Source organism: Melanaphis sacchari, unplaced genomic scaffold, assembly GCF_002803265.2.
Source record: "Melanaphis sacchari strain LSU unplaced genomic scaffold, SCAv2.0 Contig73_pilon_pilon, whole genome shotgun sequence".
Lineage (NCBI taxonomy): Eukaryota > Metazoa > Arthropoda > Insecta > Hemiptera > Aphididae > Melanaphis > Melanaphis sacchari.
Window position 1 is genome coordinate 1,827,028 of NW_020271525.1, and position 14,270 is coordinate 1,841,297.

The following is a 14,270-nucleotide window of genomic DNA, read 5'->3' on the forward strand; positions in this document are numbered from 1 at the left end:
ATAATCGCTGAAACGTATCTTTTTTTTGTTTTTATTTTCGTTCATCTGCCGGGTGTCGTGACTGCGCTACGACACTCGTGACTCTTTGACGGCGCTCGAAACGCCATAATATAATATTTTAATTAATCATTATGAATGGCCATTTATACGTACAATTTTCTAATATATGCGCGTGGGAGAACTGATGGAACAATACACCGGACCTTGAACCAGTTTTTCGAGAAGCTAGTCATAACGATATTTTATTTTTCTCCTCGATTTCAGCTACCTAATCGTATATATTACTATTTTACGTGCACGTTCGGCCCCGGGACATAATTATTTATGATATTATGATATTAGCGTGTGTACGAACTACTACGCCCCGGTGTAACAGAAGAAGCTATTACATCTTTGTATACGACGAAGATGATAACGATATGATAAATAAGTTATTAAACAGTTGTCGTATTTTGGAGACGGTAATCGATTTAACTATCTATGATTTGAACTGTGAGATTAAACACGAACACAAAGCTGTGGTGTTTTCTTTTCATTTAAGTATCTCATTCATGTAATTGTAAACGTAAATGTTGTATAACCTCATCATTTGTGTTGTGCGTATTTGTATTAGGTACGATGTTAATCATCGCTGTGAATATAAATCAGTTACCTATTTATACAATATATTTTTGTAGTCGCCGCCTTGATAAAAGTAGTGTATAGCTATATATTAAAGCTTAAGTCTTATGAAACTACACTAACTGAATCCTAAATAATGTTTGGGATTAAAATTTTCTATACGGAAGTACAAAAGTCAATATTATTATATAATACCTTATAGCTTTACAAATATATCGCTATGATAACATTTTAATCGGTTATTAATTTTTCTAAAATTGATTATTTATATAAACATAGTGGATATAGATATTGAATCTTTTAAATTCTTCCAATTCTGTATATTTTATTTGTACGCGTTTATATTTAAAACTCCTTTTAAATATTAAAATTGAATGAAAACGTTTAATTTATTATTTATTTATTTATTTTTTCAGAAAACGATTTTAATAACACAAGCAATTATAGCTATTTAGTTAGCACGTTTTGAATTTAAACGAGGTATAGCCTTTTTTAGAGGCTATATTGTTAAGTTTAAATGGTTCATAGATGTCAGAAAGTAATTTGGTAGTAATTGAAATTAAATACAATTTTAAAAAAAGTGAAAATGTAACAAATGGAAACAATATAACGCATAATATATAATATATATTTTGTATATATTTACTATCCGATTTGTTTCTATAACGTATTCTCTTAGGCTTTATATGTGTTCATGTTAAAATAAAATTATGCATTTTAAATTCATATTAATTATCACTTTTTAAAATTCTCAAGACTAAAAAAAATGTTATGTAACTAAAAACTGTTTTAATCCGTGCACACTGAACAATAAAAGTTGTGAAAATTTATCATATTAGTATGTAAAATCATAGTAATTAGTAAACAATATTGAATCATGTCATTGAAAGTAGATTATTTGTTTTCTAAATTGTATATTGTTAAGTTAAAAAATGTCTGTCATCATTGTTATTAGAATTCAGACATTGACGACGGAGTGAAGTACGTTCGTTAAGAGAAGACGTTTTTTTAATTAATTATTATATTGTTATAAAATTCGTAATTCATGGTTTTTAAAACGCCCAGTAGAGAGCTTTCTTGAAATGCTCGTAGGCTTCAATTTATAGTGATTATGACATAGACGATAACAATATTGCAGATGTACTTTTTGTTTCTTAAATTAAAATTAAATTCTGTTGTTCGCGTAGAAATATGAAAACTGTGTTTTTATTTCACCGATTGCAGCAAAACAAAACGCGCAGTTAACACTTCGTAAAGAATTAATAGTAATATGATAAGTTTCGATATACGCGTGTATGACATTGTGTATGTTTGGGACAAAAAAAAAAAGTTTCGACGGCGCTGAATATCTAAGAAATATTATATACAATAAATCAACGGCGTATCTATTGTATATAATATTATTTAGGTATGCCACTATAACGATATTATGTTCAGGTGATCGTGCGGGGGGCGGAAATCGTTGCTACAATATACGACGAACGTGCCAGTATCACTTTGTTTGTTTTCCATTACATGGGTTAAGTTTCTATAGCAAAACAAGGTGCGTGCCACCATACCGTAAAATTTAGTACCTATGTATAATATCAATAGACACGTCATTTCACACCCGTTTGCATATATTATACTTTAAGACGTTATAAGTTTACTCGTGTGTGTGAATAAAACGAGATTATATACGACATTGAATTTTGCTAGACTACTTTCTTTCACAGCTTACCATACACTATCACGTATGAGCCGCACGAGAATATAATATTTTATTTAAAACAACCGAGCTTGGTGAGTAATATACAGGCATTAGGTGGTATTGGTCGATGAGTGTAGATATATTTAATATTGTGTGTACCTACCTAATTTACGCATATAATAACAATATAGTCACGTGCGAAATAAATCAACGTAAATTGGCGAAATACAGCCATATATCAATTTGTAAATACACGACATTTAACGTACTCATAACATAGGTACTAAATACACACTAATTGACGAATATTATTAATATGAAGTGTATAATATATTATACACAAATTATATAATATTGTTTCGAGAAAATAATAAAATAATTTATTATGTACGTGTTTACGATAGTTATTATAACCATATTAATCGCGGAAGATTTTTTTTTTTCATCGTAACAATGTGAAGCAGCCGACAAAATAAAATACGTGAAATGATAATAAGTAATAACATAGTTTATGTGACTTACCGATCAGCAACACGGTAATATGAAGTAATATAAAACCGGATCTGGTCAATTTTTTCAACACTCCAATGTCCATGTTCATGTACACGCTATGTAAAGTTTGTCGACTCGTTTAAATGTACCGATTTCTAGAAAGAAAAACGTATTACCTATTAGAAACGTACAACCATGGGATAAGAATATTATATTTATGTTCATTGGTAGATACTTTAACGATGCGGTATACATTACACTATACGTATAGATATTAGATATTATACTATTACCTGTATTGTAATAACAATTAACGAGTGGGTCGCAGGTAGGTACGCGTATTTGAATACCATAAGCCCCCGCACATCACAACTACATAATAATTGATATATACGAAATATAAACAATAATATAATATTTAATATATTCCATATTATAATTCATTTTACGACCCCCGTACGATTTAACCGCGATACAGTTGTAACGAGTTTTCGAATGCTCAAAAACGAAAGTACAGGTTGAAAGTGTTTTCCACGCGATACACTGCTTGCCATACCATTATTTATCGTCTCTAATTCGTGATTAATTCTATAGGTATGAATTCACACTATTATTAATTTTACTTTTGTGCCCACACGTTTAATGCATTGAATAACACATAAGTTTCACGTAAGATTTAATGCGAAACGATCCCTTTTTAAATTTAAGACGACTGTACCAGACAAAGTTTTGAAAGCTGTATCGACATCTATATCGAAAATCATGTGGTCAGGATTTTGAACGGTAATCGCGTGGTCTAGATCTATCATCACAGCTTAAAATCATACATTTGGGGTCATTAGATCCAGATAGTTTCCCTTTTTTTTGCGTGAGGGATTAACCATAACGTGGTGCACCCACTTTCGTTTGTCTAGCGATAAAAACTATTCAATAAAACAGAGCAATCTGACAGGCGATGGTTCAATATTGACGTACGATAGAGATGACGAAATCGATGACGTTATAAATAAAAATATTCGTCAACAGGTCCGGTAACGTTTGCGCTTTTCTGTTGCGCGCAGAGCTTAAGGGCTGCTGAAGGTCACAGTGAAAGCGACACTTTCTCCAGGCCAGCCAGCCGGTTACAACGTCAAACATTATTATTATATTTTTTTTCAACTATTATTATACATTCGGACGAACCCCGAACATGCGTTTAGTCACACATGTACGTGCTATACTGCATTATATTTTGTAGTCATAATACGATGTAATATATTTTATTGCATTTTATCGTATTTTACCGATGTGTATTATACAACCTCAACGGCAGCGATCGTCATTTCTGATACGCCGTCTTAGCGGGCCAAAAAACTCGAATGGTAATATCTACTATACCTACTCTCGCAACATGAAATATTCGAGAAACTTGAACGCTCGCGATCGTATTTACCTGCAACAGATGAGTGCGGTGTTCACTGCCGAAAATCGTCCCATGGCGCGCACGATAACGGCGAATAGAGTATTAATATTATTTTACGAAAACGACTGTTTATCGGCGCTTTTATAAGACATGCGAAAACGCGACACTATCGAAAACGGCACCGGTGACAGTATTTGATGACGATAGTTACGATATGTATTTATCACGACAGCGATAATATGTCTTATAACGTAATTTCCGACTGCGAATAATATAAATATATATAATTTTTTTAAACCAACGACGTACTGTATATATCGTTATTATTATTATTATTATTTTTTTATTTTAATACGCTGGCGCGTGTGCGTTGCAAATCGAGTATCGAGTGGCGCGCACCTGACAGCGTCGGTTTGGACACTGGTTGCGGTGTAATACCGCTGGAGAGCAGAAACCCGCGCTCGAGACCGCGGTAATGCCCCCGGCCTTCGTCCGGGACCGGTACTCGGCGGCGGCTGTCCTCCCACCATAGTTTCCCCACCGATAACGCACATTGAACATAATACGTATAATATAATATAGTGGCTGGCTCAGGTACGCGTCTCTTCTTTCACCTACTTTCCTCTGGAAGCCGAATAATATATATATATATATATGTGTGTGTGTGTGTATGTGTATACATAGATACGTGAATTTGTAGTTGGTATACCAAGTATACTGCAGCGTAATGTATCTATCTATCTATATCTATATATATATATACATTACGAGTTCGTAGTAGAAAGCGTATATTGAGGCAGACATGCACGCGACTGGTTTGCAGTTTTTTGTTATATTTTTTCTTCCAATAATGATTTTTTTTTTTAAACGTACTACACAGCGTACAAAACGGCTATGCTATCCGACGCGAGTGTGAATTCTGCTGCAAAAGTTTACCTATATAACCATGTGATATTTTTGTTGCGATCTACGTTTTAGAGGAAATACCAAGATAATCTGTGGTACGGATATACATTTTTGGAATTTTAGTGATTAAGAACTTTCTGAGTCAATACTTCACGTTTTGGCGAAGAAAGTAAAGCTGTACTCATATTATTAAAAGACTTAACAGATAAGTTAAGTGATGCGGATGATAAAATGTTCTTTTCTCTACATTTGGTAGAAAACACTGTTGATAATGGCATTATACAAGAATCTCAAGCGAAATAAAATCACTAGTATTATTATTTATTATGAAAACAATAATAACACAAAATATGTAATAGTATTTGTATATTATTAGTTCCATACATAATATTACTGTATTAAACGCTTTTTGAAATACACACGTAACAAAATAATAATAGTACACAGTACCCACTAAACTATAATGATAAACAGCGGTAAAAATTAGTGTATATCTACTAAAATATTAAGAATACCTTACTTCTTAGGTTTTTTTTTATTAAACGTTGGTAACTTGATTTTTTTAGAAAAGATATATTCTCGATAAGTGGAAGGTAATTGCATTTCCTTTAAATTCCAACTAATTGAAGATCTTCTAATACTCTCGAATGCAGAAAAAGAGCGTTTTGATCAAACCGCAGGTATTTGGACGATGCGGATGACTGGGTTTGAAGTAATTCGCGGTGTAAATCAATCTTGATTAGTGGTAGACGTATTTAATCTTACGAAAAATTAAACACGTATAATTTTATTAATACTAAATGTCCTGAAAATATTTTAATGATGTCTGATTACGCAATACTTAAATAAAATAAAATATGATACATGTGAATTAGTTTGAATCTTTAGCCAAACTTGTGTCTGTGTGTCAATGTACTACGTACGTGAGTTAAGCACTTTTTGGAACAAAAAATAAGGCATGATAAATTCGTCATCAAGTCTGTAGTTTCAAGATGATTGAATTAATAGTTTATTTTACTATTCGACAAGTTAACGCGATTTATCTGCTAACTTAAGAAATTACAAGATGTTATTAAATATATTATTTATTAAATATTTGTGAAACATTTTAAAATTCATTATAATAGAATTCAAAATAGTATTTATAGTAATAAAAAATTTAATTTAATGGTCCAGTTCAACAACCTGGTAATCTCAAATTTTTGAAAAAATTGTTTAATTGTGGTTTTAAAATAAGAAAAATGTGTTGCACATTTCATTGACATACATGGTTTTTACACCGAAATATATTAAATTGGTTGGTAATAAATTATTATTTGCATACTTATCAGCTTTGATCAACACAACAAAAATCAAATATAAAACTTATTGTACATCAATATCCCGAACCAGGGCATAGCTTTTTGACATGTAACAGATGTTTTGAGCATATTGAACAAGTGAGACGGAAAATAGAAAGAGTATACTTACCAACGGTTTATAAAACCTGGTAAAAACTTGTAAACATTATAATGTTATTCGAGTTACACAAGAAATTATTTATAACATTTACGATTACCTTATGCCTTTAAAAAAAAAAAAAAAAAAAAAAAAAAAAAATGTTACTAACAAAAATAAGGGAAAGTTTTCAATAATGTCATATAGATTGGTTGAATAAAAAACTGAGGGTACCTTTATACTTGTATGAAATTAAACTGTTAAAAAACTATATACACTTGAAAAAGTTGGCCAAAAATTACTGTTGAATCAAAGTATTCTATATTTATTGTAAAATGGACTAATAAAATAAAACAAGGTATTATAATGATGTACAGAAATTAGAAGTCAGGTTTATGTCACAAATGAACACAAATCGTTTTATAATAATCTTCAAGTTTACAAAATTTTAAATTAAAATACATCAGATTCTGAATAATAACTTATAAAACACTTGTTTTTTTTTTTTTTTTTTTAATGTTTTTATAAAGGTGGGTTATTTCAAAATGTTTTATAATAATTATTATTTATAAAGTAATTGACTAATATTATTTATGTAGTTGTTATTATTATGTTTTTTCAAATATATTGTTAACTACCTATGTCATAACTTTATAAGCTAAAGTAAGTTTTACAATATTTTTTTTAATGTCTTTATGAAAATGACTTATAATATTTATATATTATGTACTTGTTACTATTTTATATTTTTAATTATATTGTTAACTTTGTTTAAGTCAAGATAGGTTTATAATATTTTTTTTAAATGTATATAAAACTGAGTGATAATAATCAAATAAAACTTAATAATAACACAATAACTCTTACAAATACTATTATAATAGTTACCTTTATTAATATTGAATGAAATAAAACTATCTATTGATATAAAATTATTATTATTTTTAATCAAATTTATCGTTCACTATGTCATTAGCCGAGGTAGGTTTATCATTATTTTTCTTTTTACCTAGTATAATACATTTTATTTGGTAAGTACGTTGTATGTTTTTAGTAATATATGTATACTATTATTCAGAAATAATTTTAAATGAATCATGTTTTATTTTAGACATTAAAACCAATAATAAACATAAAATTTTTAACTAAATAATATTAATATGTCTATCAAATGGCTAGATCGATGGTTTATCGATTGTATTCTTATCTACAATATACTGTACTTGAGCTTACTGGCGTTTTTATATATAAACCAATAAATATATTATAAGCTGTGAAATAATTTAAAAATAATTCGAATACATACATATAACCAAGATGTAAAGAAGAATGCTACATGTTTTCAAAATAAGTATATAATTTATTACAAATGTTTATTATTAAAATTATTTTTTTTTTTATCAACAATTATAAGAGCAAGAAAAAAATTCAAACCGTACATTTAGATTTTTATGGTCATAATATGGTCTGTGCTGTAATAACTGTAATTTAAATTTATAATATCAAGATATAAAGGGGAATTTTACGTATTTCAATTTTAATTTATTATATATGACAAATATTAATGGTTGTAAGCAATTTTTTTTTTTTACTGAATATTTTTCAAAAGTGGTAATAAGTTTATTGCACTGGACCCTTCAATTGATAGTGTGACACATAATATAATCTACATAGAAATGTACCTTAATGCAATTATAAAATAGGTAATTATTTCTGTGCACATGTTTAACAGTTAATGCATGTAGCATTCAAACAAATAAAATATGTAACATTCAATTTTCACCTAGAGAATGTGAATGTGTTTAGAAAAAAAATATTTAAGAGAAAACGTTTTTTTTTGTTCTTTAGAAATATGACTCAAGTATCCCCCATATAAAGTTATTATTCATAATATGTCATAATGTCTTATAATAGATTACTAAGAAAAAAACTATCTATTATCTTTAAAATTACACATAACTTATTGATAAATTGTAATTTAATGTGCACGTTTAACATTGTTTAGAAGAAAAAACAAGACTGTTGATCGAGATAAAAGACTCCGAAAAATGATTGTATTAGGGAGCATAAGATAATAACAATAATAAAAAATAAAACTATACTTAATATATTTAGATAATAATTATTATTATGCAGTCACACAGCCGACATAATTTGATTAAATAAGTTTCAGTATACTATTTAATGTGATTATTGTTATTTTTTTTATTATTATAGCACTTAGCTATACAATATTATAATCTATTTTGCCACGCAGAGTGCATATATAGGTAGTATAAAAATTATATAAAAATTATAATAATTGATACCTTGTTTAAACATAAATGATACTCATTATAATTTGAATTAGACGTATTATATATAGAGTGATTTAGTTTATGCGAATGATGCACTCGTCTCGACTATAGCAATATTATATTTTATAGAGATTGATTATATCATGTCATAATAATATAGGTTCACTAAAAATCTGACACCATCAACCATTGTATACCATAATAGTTTACTGCATTTAAATTTATAACTTATAAGTAACCAATATATTATTATAATATCTAGGTAATAATATTATTATATGTACTGTACACATGTGTCTGGAGTACCTATTGGTAATAAACTAATAACCTTCCCTTTCACGAAACTTTCTGGCGTGGTAAGCTTTCTACTTGGACTACACCTATTCGTCAATATTTGTTTAACCAAAACGATAATCTGGCACTAGAGTTTCGTGGATAAGTATGTAGTGCCTATACCTATTAATGTGTTTACTATTATTAGTTTGATGACCTTGCGCGGGATAGTATGCTGCTAAGAGAAAACGACGCTTTTAAAAGAACATTTAATAGATAGGTATAGGAATTTAATATTTGGATAAAGTGAAATTTATAACGCTTTGTCTTACAATAATCCAGTAAAAAATTATTAATATCGTTTGAAAAATATTACAACTATTTATTGAGACGAGATTTCAATAATATTTCCAGTTTTGTATTATCACTTTGAATATTATGTTATATCCGTGTATGCGTACATAATTTATTTATATATTATATTATAGATAGTTGCATTGCGCACATGAGCTGAAGGACAATCATGTTTATTGTTATTGAGACTTTCCCGATTTAAAATTTTGACATATGCCACAGTCGTATGATTATACACATATATGTACATATATACACGTTATGCGTTTAATTTCTTCTTTCCGTAAATATTTCTTAACTTTATAACAATCAGAGAAAAGTAAGTACCTACGAATGTTGTAAGAAAAATGTTAATTCACTACTATAGACATCTAATACTCACATAATATATTGGAACGTGCGACGTTATTGTTCAAAGCGTGTATTAGAAAATATATTATAACATCTCATTTAACATATTATTATTTTGAACCCCGTAGAGCAGCTACAGGTCACATTGGCCGCTTAAAAAAGGTCACCAATGCCCGTCGTTATAGCTCCATCATTTAAACCTAAATCGAAAGTGATGTTACCAATTAAAATGTATTCTACAAGCTATAACACTGATCACTATCAAACCGAATATGAAAATATATATAGGTATATATATTTTTTAAATATTATATTATAATTTCTCTAATAGATAAGTATAGAAAACAGTTTTGAAAAATAGTCTCGTCAAATAATTACATGTCACTAATATTAGAGTTTTGAATTAGTTTGTAACTTTAAGATATATAAAAAAAGCTTCAAATATCGTATGAAGAGCATAAAAAAATTAAAAAATCAAGTAAACAGTAAAAAAAAAAATGAAGATACTCAGTGTAACGACAAGAAATCAAAGAAACAATGAATTGGATAAAGAACAAACAGATGATTCTGAATGAAAATGAAGGTGTTCATTTCTAAAAATGAAGCACCCAGAATAATTGAAAAATTTATTTTCGGATGATAATAAATTAATAAACATTTTAGACAAGATATAAAATACTCGTATATAATAGAACAATAATAATTATAATAATATAATAATTCATTAACAGTTACATCTTATAATGCTTTAAATACTGACATAATCTCGAGTGAAGGTATTTTATTCACGATGTCAGCTTAAAGTTAAGGCTACTTGAAGCTTTATATAATTTGAAAATCCAAAATTTTGTCAATTTTACAAAACGATAAGAAAGTTGGATTGTTTATTACATTTAAAGAAACCATATTTATTATTTGCACATGATCAACTGTACATTTATACGTTGTATGGTTTAATTCAGGATTGAGTATACATTTGAATAGAAAATATTGCATTTAATAAGATAATACAACGAATTCTATTATTATAAATATTTTATATTGTAATGTAATTTTTATTCAGTTTTTATAAAAAACAGTTATATGTTTTCTCTCTGTACTTGCTGAAAAAAATTGAAGAATGATTGGTGAGCTAAGTGATCAGAGGACAAAGTTCCCCGCTACCCTAGTATTATACTCAAAATTCTAAATTATAATATTGTGGTATTTTGTCGTAAATGCACTCGACCGCCATTAAAATGGCATTTCAACGCTTGTGGTTCATGTACATGGTTTGATAACTACTTACCATTATCGTTAATTTATAATAATATTACAGTGTAAAATATGACGATAAAGTTTTTAGCACGAAGTATTAAGCCGAACACAATCATTAATTGCTAACGCGCGTTGACATAATATTATTATTTTTAGGGTTTAGAACTTTTTATACTAAAAATGTTCCAAGTATATTCATTAAAAAAAAAAATTATGAATAATTATTGAAATCACCAATAACATTTTCTAAAATGATAGAATATATTAATGGTATATTTATGAAAATATGAACTTACATGATATTACTTAAATTATGTATTATGTAAACCGACATCAGCGATTAATACATGTAATGATAATATTGTTATTGTAATATGTTAATGCCAAGATTGGATGAGAGAGGAATTGACTTAATCATTCGATTAATAGTTTCTATCTACTGTTGCATAAATGCTATTTGTTTAATGTTAAATCACACACACACACCAATATGGTCATCCATATAAAATATAGCTACACAATAATTTTAGAGTTAATTGAGTTAATTATAATGAGTGTGTAGGCACATCTATGTAAATATAACCATATATAGTATTATTGGCTTTGTAGATCGTTGTTAGCATAATTTATTGTATACATTTACACAATACTATGTTTGCTTAAATTTAAGGTTTTAGTAATTACTGTGTTTATGAGTCAATTGGCTCATGTATACGGTCAAACGCATACCTACTATACGATAGAATAATTTCAATAATTATTGTTAAAACATCACTCTGTTGCAGTTTATTAATAAATAAAAATAATTATTTAATAATTTTTTTTTAGTAATAATTTTAAAATTTATTTAATTTTTAATCGCTTCTTCTTTTGAGTTCAACAGGTGGACCGGATCTTGTGAAATGGCAAATAATAATTTTAATTATTATACATTTGAAAGCATTGATAATTAATTATTATCGCATATACTATTGTAAAGATGTCTTGAACTCTATATTAAAATTGCATTAATATTTTTAAGCTCTCCTCTTGCCACAAATAGTGATCATGCACATTATAATGAAACTACATAATTGTAAAATAAATGTATTCCTCGCCCGTTTATTGAATCTAAAAAGAAAACAAATTAAATTAAAATATATTGCATTTAATTTACGTTTGTATATTTTATGTATACACATTAGTCATTACTCATTACACACCTAAGTGCGATTTCACACACAGTTATAAGATCATTGAATTTCATTTGAGACTTCTTTTCTAACCATAATATTATTATCTGCAACCAGGTAACCTCAAAAGTCCATTAAAGTAAAGTTGTTCATGTTACCTATAGTTAAACTCAAACCATGCGATTGAATTAAAATAAGGTATCTATCGCTAATGGGCTACTTGCGTTTATTCAAATAAAATTATACATATGCCTATAAAAATAGACACATTTTATCACACGTATTATATTTTGTTGTGTAAACGTTAATAAAATTTTTTGGTACCTATATTGCATTATTAAATTAAATAAAAGTTGAACCATAAGATTAAATTTAATTATTAAATTGCTTAAATACAAATAAATTACGAATTGAAATTAACATAAAGCTGACTTAAATATTGAACATGTACTTAAAATATATTGTCATCAGGCTATTGATCTGAAAAATTGTTCACAAACATATTATGCTAGATAATAATAATGTGGTAATTTTTTATTCATAAACAACGGCTTGGTTTTTTGTATTACTCTCTATTTTGCTTTTAACTTTCAGATATCACTTATTTTTGGACTGACAGACAAGATGTGTTGATCGATGCGTCAATTTTTTTAATATCAATAAACTCGTGGTTTTATTTTTACAGGAATTGTGGTTCGTGCAAATGACAACACACAGCGTTTTTAATTTTTATCTTAAATCTTACGATGTTGTGTGACCATTGCCCTTTTAAATTTCTACTATATTTATCATCTTATAGGACTCTTCGTTGTATAAAACAAACATGCTTTATACACTGAAAATTTATGAATCTACAAATAATTTTTAGCGTATAATTAGTGTATTATACTTTTAAGTGGGGTTTAGCACGCACAAGATTTAGATCTGATTGAAACTATTCAAACGCTCTAGCGCCATAAGTGTAATAAATATAAATTATAATAAATACAATTTAAAACCACGTGATATAAAAAGCGGGTCAAAATTGTTTAGGTACAACACTTTGAGTTGCGACTCATGATGGAAAATCGTGGTGTAACTACCTACACAATTTTTCAAATATAAATAACAAGCTAAAAACATATTTACGGAATACTGACTGACTAAATGAGTAAAAATCGTTTTAAATCTATTAATTCGGAAATCTTTTAAATAAATAAATTTATAATATACATTTGGTATTGGTCCTATTAAGTGACTAATGTAAGATGCCTACAACGATATATTATACTATTGAACAAATGGATTTATCTATAATGTATAGTATATTTCTGTAATTTGTGTATGTATACAAATCATATGATAATAAAAAAAATCTTATAATTATTTGGACGTTTAATGGTATTTGCAGTATTGTGTATAATTATTAATTTTCTAATATTAGCTTAAATAATTTTATACATATTTTGTACATAGTTTTAAATAATTGATAACAACAATTATCTGGTTATAATTTTCAGAAAGAAATTTTATTTAAGCAGATAACTAAAAAGATAAAATTATTAGATGGTACCATGGTACACGTAACTTCACTTACAATTTATACAGTGATACAACAATATTTTTATACTACACGGTTCGCGATTTATACTGGTAGAGTGGAGTAATTTAAATATAATTTGGCAACGCAATTTGTTGACATACAATAAAATAATGTGAATTGGAAAAATTAATATAGTATTATTATATTACGGTTCTGACCCGTTTACGTTTACGTTTTGTGTGGTGTGATGATGTCAACGCGACCACACCGCCGCGACGAGTACATAATTATTTATTATAATAATAATTATAAAATAATTATATATAAATACTGTGCAGCATTGTCTTGATGGTCCATATATTGTGTATACACTTCATCCGGTTCGTGAATGAATTATCAATGTTATTATTATTATCATATATTATCGTCGGAAAGTTAATATAACACGATAAATAGGTAAACAATAATATTATTGTGGAAATGCTCGTTGGTTATA

At 27.9% G+C, this 14,270-nt stretch overlaps 1 protein-coding gene across 1 annotated transcript in view; it reads right to left on the bottom strand.

Annotated features, from left to right (window-relative positions):
• LOC112600881 overlaps positions 1 to 4,618 on the bottom strand; it is a 45,417-nt gene extending 40,799 nt beyond the window's left edge. Inside the window, exons 1-2 of the mRNA XM_025348200.1 lie at positions 4,236 to 4,618; positions 2,834 to 2,958 (exon numbers count right to left, since the gene is read on the bottom strand). Coding sequence (XP_025203985.1) covers positions 2,834 to 2,912 — 79 coding nt within the window. The 5' untranslated portion in view covers positions 2,913 to 2,958; positions 4,236 to 4,618. The remainder of the gene's footprint in view (positions 1 to 2,833; positions 2,959 to 4,235) is intronic.
• Between the last annotated feature and the right edge of the window lie 9,652 nt (positions 4,619 to 14,270).